This window comes from Dendrobium catenatum, unplaced genomic scaffold (genome assembly GCF_001605985.2).
Source record: "Dendrobium catenatum unplaced genomic scaffold, ASM160598v2 fragScaff_scaffold_1056, whole genome shotgun sequence".
NCBI classification, from domain to species: domain Eukaryota; kingdom Viridiplantae; phylum Streptophyta; class Magnoliopsida; order Asparagales; family Orchidaceae; genus Dendrobium; species Dendrobium catenatum.
The window spans coordinates 5663724-5669723 of record NW_021319518.1 but is presented as its reverse complement, the minus strand read 5'-3'; the positions used below and the strand labels follow the sequence as shown (position 1 = coordinate 5669723).

The following is a 6000-nucleotide window of genomic DNA, read 5'->3' as shown; positions in this document are numbered from 1 at the left end:
TTTCCCTGCAGGATTTGGCAGATTTTGGGGATTAGAATTGGGAGAAGGGTCGTTGGTAAGCATCTCAATAGGGGGTATCTGGGATGGGAGGCAGGGCTTGGTTGGTGGGCAAAGGGAGTTGGGGTTTAGGAGGTCTAGCTCTGCTTTTGCTCCTGCCACGAGAGAGAGGAAGAGTGGAAGGTTTTGGTTGAGGATTTTTTGGGCAAAGGCTATATGAGGATGAACTAGAGAACTGCAACCAGGACATGGTGTAGGTTTCCAATCATACATAACAGTTAGCTCAACATCATCACCATCCATGCTTATCGGGATAACATCACGGAAGGTCAATTTTCTAGTGACTAGAACACACACTCTCGCAAAAGTGAGGCGAGTTTTCCGAGCTGTAAGGGAATCAACAGCCAAAGGATGACCCATAAAGCTTGCAATTTTTGAAATACCCAAAGGATTCCAGACTGCTAACGATAAATCTAAAATCTTTATCCATATAGGGATAGCAGTAAAATCATCCCTTTTTGGCTTAAATTTGGGAGTCCATTTTTTGGAGGATAAATGGACGCCCAAAGAAAAACCATGGTCCTCCCGACCAAGCCACCTCATAATCTTCTGAGGAAGAAAATTTAAAGAGGAAAAAATCGCCGTTTAAGGAGTGGAGATCAATCGAACCTTTGGGGGACCAAACCTTATTTATGACATTCTACAAACTCAGGTAGGTAGGTCTTGGCCCCACTGAATAGCCAACAAGAGAGAGGTTCCAGTCGGGAGCTCCAAGCGCAAGGTAATCGGTAGAAAAAGAAATCTTCGTATGGGGTTGTATAAACAAAACATCAAAATCGTTAGCTACCGGGTCTTGATTTGTAAGATTAGAGATGAAATTGAGGCTAGGTAGCGCCGAGAAAGTGGGGTTCCAATGCCAGGGAGTGGAGGGAAGTCCGCTAAGTAAGAGGAGGAAGCCATCAGCAGCCAAGGGTAGGGGAGAACCCCTCCCCAAGAAGACGGCAGGAGGGGAAGGCGGGAGAGAAGAGGGAATCACTAAAACCCTAGCAGATCCCTAGCACACAAAAACAGGATCTAACTAACTCTGTAGTATGAGATATACTTTCTGTAAGCATATATAGAGGAAAAGAAATTCCATGGCTACCTTGTCCTGAAAATTACCTCTTCTTTGTTTCTTGTTCTGCTTGTCCCTATTTGATTTCTTTAGTTGCAAGCTTGATATTCTTCAATTATTATTACTATTTTTTTGTTATTATTATGTTTGTTGTTGTTGTTGTTGTTGTTGTTGTTGTTTAATAATTTTAATTTACTAAGATTTGCACCCCTGAAAAAAAGATCTGGATCCACTTGTTATTACCTATGTAAGGGTCTAGTTGCCTAAAAATATTGAAATATAGTAATGTTCGTAAGTTTGTTTTAACTTTTTTTTTTTTTGTCAAATATATTTTTGGAGTAATAAAATACAGCAAAGGCTTTGTTTGAGATGATTTTTTTAATATTTTTTAAAATATTTTTTTAGCACAAAAATATTTTTATCTAAAAATTTTTGTATTATAAAATTATTTTAAAAAGCATTAAGTAAGCCGCCCAATGAAGCCTAGTTAACAAATATATAGTAAGCTCCTTCTAAGATGACATTGGTTGATTTTGGGTTTATATTATATTTGCAAAATCATTACAAGAAGATTAGATGGAGCTGCCTTAGATAATTTGGTGTTTGCTTTTTAATTAGTCTGTTAGGAGAGTAGATTTATTAAATCTAGTTTATGATAAGATAGAGGTAGGCTTAAAAGGATTTGATTTACAAAGCATTAAAAGTGACTTTTTTAATTAAATTAAAATGAGAAATTATTTCTTAATAGAAAGTGTTAAAAATAACTTTTTTTTTTTCTGGATTCTTCACTTGAGGTGAGGAGAAACACATTCCACGATTCCATTTTTATAAAACATGCCTGTCTTATTCTTTCTAAGATACATTTTACTTATTATTATTATTTTCAACTGCCTAAAAATTAACTCCACAATTATAAAAAATAAATAATAGGTTAGCAAAAATCATTATCAAAAGGTGACTAACAATTAGTTTTTCAGCTAAAATTAGCGTTGACTAGCAAGGATGATGTTCTGCTACTCGCGACAAAGAAAGCTATTGCCATGGGTGTAAGTGAGTTGAATCGGCTCGCGAGCCAGTTTGAGCTCGACTTGTTAGCAAACTCACGAGCCCAACTTATCAAACCACAAGTCCAAGCACGTAGCCTATATGCAAATTCATATATTAATTGAGCTCGAACTCGTAAGCTTGTTGAGCTGCTCGATTACTTAAAAATATATTTAAAAATTAATTGAAATTAGCATTTATATAATTAATTCTATATAAAAAATAAAATTCTAAGAAAAAACTAAAAAATTTAATATAGATCTAAAAAATAGAGCTTAATAATCAAGTCAAGCTTTAACTTTTCAAAAATGCTCGGACAATATAGCCAAACTAGAGCGAGCTCGAAGCCAATAAAAACTAAAGAAGCTTAACTCAATTAGATAGATCCCAACTCAACCCGACTCATTTACACTTCAATACAAAGCATTAAATTTTGAATCTTCGTTTGTGTTCCAGAATCATAGACCGGAATCAAATGGCACCGCCGTCGCCGTCAACCAAGTATTTCCTTCGAGAAACCTCTCCACCGTGAACTGCGTCACCTCCGACGGCCTGAAAATGATATGAAATCCCGTCCACTTAACCCGCAGCCTCATAGCTTTAGCTCCCGGCCCGGTGTTCTTATACTCCGCATAGTAGACCGTATCAAGATCGCCGTTTAACGACAGCCAGCCGGCCGGGTCGATGATACTATCAATGAAATTCTGCATGTACACCGTGCGCGAGTAGGGCAGCCACGGCCGGCCCAGGTACGACTTCACCTTCCGGTGTACGGGCCAGAACTCTGGCGCGGCGGTGATTCTGGAGAATTGGATTACGATCCCTGTGCTCTCGTTACCGTCGGTGCGCCCCTGCGCGGTGATCACGTTGGACTCGCCCTTTAGCGGCGTCCTGACGATGATGTTGCAGTTCTGGATCACCGCCGCCGCGTTGCCGAATATGAAGTCAATGGTGCCGTAGATGTCGCATTCGCGGTAGAATTGGCGCTGCGAGTAGACGCACAGCGTGTCCTGATAACCCTCGATGCTGCACCTGTAGAACACGGACCTGTCCGACCCGGATAGCAGAGCCACGGCCTGCGAGCCAGGACCGAACGTGTTTCGGATCGTGATGTCCGTCGCGATGAACCCGTCGCCAAACACATCTAATTATCAAGAAAAAAAAATTATTTACTGAGAAATACTGTTTATTTTCATCCAATTAAATTAATATATTTCTAATACTATTTTTTACATTTAAATCTATTAAATTTATTTATATTTATATAATATGTCACAATAAAAACAAATTGATTGCAGGTGCAAGAAATATTTATGTTAAAATTATGAGGATTTTTTTTATTTATGAACAATGTGAACAAAGAAGCAAGCTACGCTCAGAACTAAGTACTGTACATGAGCTAGCTCATTTATCATAAAAGATAGAATAATTTTAAGCCAAGTAATTTTTATAATAAAATTAACAAAATTTAAAAAAAAAATATTTCTTTGATATAAGAAAGTGACCGATAAATTTTAAATGTTTTTAATATTTTTATAGTTAATATATTAAATGCTAATATATTTTAAATATTTCTTATATTAATATTTTTTTAACCACCTGACTTGTGACCTAACAACTCAATTCAGAGTTGACCTTAATTTGGCTCATTAACTTATCCAGCTGGACTTAAAAATCATTTATCGCGCTAGCTAATCAATTAAGAGTTAACATGACTGATTTGCACCCCTAATGGAGAGAAATTATTTTGTGCGGATGCGTAGTTTCTCGTCCGAAGACCAATTAGAATGTGTCATGTTAGCAGTACCGAGTTGCGTACTGAGTCAGGTACCGAGCAGGAGGTGACGTGGCGCATTTTGATTGGTCTCCGGACGACGTTGGCATCCGCATAAAATAATTTCTCGCATTAGGCGAGCAATTTCATTGGTTTTTAAAATAATTTCTATCAGTATATGTAAGAATATAATTAGTGAATATGAAATCATTTTTATGGCATGTTAAATAAAGTATCATCTTAATTGCATTTGCAGAATTGTGCAAATTGGAAAGTATTTTTGCAATCTCTGTATCTATTTTAGTAATTTGAAACATGTTCACTTATTTGGCAGGCAGTGATATTTGGAAGACGTTGGACATGCTATATTTAATCGATGGTTAGGCAATTACGGCTGAATTCAATCTGACCAAAGAGATTGACAAATTAGGCTCATAAAATGTTGGAATCGTTGATTCAGCAAATTTTGTTTTTTGTTTTTTGTTTTAATCTTTGTTACGTAACCTTTGAGATATGAGGAGCGTTTTCTGAGTACTTATCTTTGATTTTATCGGTTTAAAATTCAATAAATAAATTTGAATAAGATATGCGTTTCTTACTGACGGTTGGAGAGCTGAAGGTCGTGTATCCAGAGGCGGCGCTCCGGTTGCCGGTGATGATGGTCTTCCCTTTACCGTCTCCGGCGATTGTAATATCAGTAAGGCTGCTGACGATTTCCAGATTCTCTTCATACACGCCGGCCTTAACGTAAATCACGATCCTTCTACTTGTGCTCCTCCTCTCAACCGCGGCGATGTCGAGAGCGGCTATGATTGTGCGGTAGTTTCCAGAACCATCTTGGGACACAACAATATCCGCACGAGAAGAGAGCAGCCGACGACCGGCGAAGGATGTCCAACCCGGCTTCAGAGTTTCCGGGATGCTCGCGGCGGCGCTGTTGATGGCTAGACAGTTGCTGACGAGTTCGGAGACAACGTTGTAGCGCGTGATGGGATGGATATCGGAGAAGCCATGAAGACAGGTGTAGAGATTTGTGTGGGCGGCGCTGAGCCAAGTCTGGGCATCGAGGCCGGCTCTCCGGTTGCCTCCCGAAAGAGACAAAGTGTGATTTAGCTTAGTGACGGTGTTGCCGAGGAGATTCCAGCAGTCGAGCAACGCAATCTTGTCGGGATCGCTGTTGATGAGGCCTTTGGCGAGGCGCTTGATGCGGCTGCGGGCGGAGATGGAGAGGTCGAGGGCTGCTTTAACGGAGAGCCGGTAGAAGTCGGAGTAGTCTTTGAGGCTATGGGTGTGAGCGGCAAGATAGTGCCGGCAAGCGTCTGGGTGCGGCACGAGGCGGCACCACCAATCGATGCTGGTGGGATTGGAGAAGGAAAGGGTGGCGAAGGAAAGAAGGAAGAAGATTAGTGGGGCTTTGCTGGGATCCATGGATAGAGAGTAATGCCTGGATTGCAGATGTGCGAGGTTTGAAGGCGATTGGAAAGGATTGTGGAGGCAGTGGTCGTTTCGTTTATAAGGAAGGCATTAGTTGCTTAGAAATTAATGAGGGGCAATATTGCCTGAATTGCGCAGGATAAATTTTTAAAATGATCACATTTAAAATTATTTTCATCGTTAAAATGAATTAAAAAAATATATAACTAAAATTATAATGGCTAATTTTTAAATGATATTATACTATAACTTAAATAAAACTAAGTAATTGATTTTAGTTTAACATCTCTTTTTAAGTTTTTTTTTTCTATTTGGTTTTCTAATTTAATTTTTAAATGAGAACCAGTGACGACCATGATTTTAAAAATGAATTGGACCTGTCGGTTCAACTGTTTGAACCGTGAACCAGTCAGTCAGTCGGTTCGATTTATTGATTTCGCATCAAACCGGACGAAAAACCTGCCGTCCGGCCTTTTAGACCAGTGAACCGGCACCAGTTCATAGGAACCACGTGGTTCAATAAACAGTGGATTTGAGTCATAGATTTTCGATCGAATGGCCTATCTTATGTTCTCTTGTCTCTCCCTTTATTTCACACGAATCCTATACAATCATGTTCGTCTTCCGCTCGCCATTC

The 6000-nt window shown here is 39.4% G+C and overlaps 1 protein-coding gene across 1 annotated transcript; it reads right to left on the bottom strand.

The window, feature by feature from the left end:
- Positions 1 to 2557: 2557 nt before the first annotated feature.
- Positions 2558 to 5357, bottom strand: LOC110093751 (pectinesterase-like). Its single transcript, XM_020818731.2, has 2 exons — positions 4529 to 5357; positions 2558 to 3299 (listed from the first exon to the last, which is right to left on the bottom strand). Exons 1-2 carry the CDS (start codon positions 5355 to 5357, stop codon positions 2614 to 2616), a joined length of 1515 nt encoding a protein of 504 aa, XP_020674390.1. The 3' UTR covers positions 2558 to 2613.
- Positions 5358 to 6000: the final 643 nt, after the last annotated feature.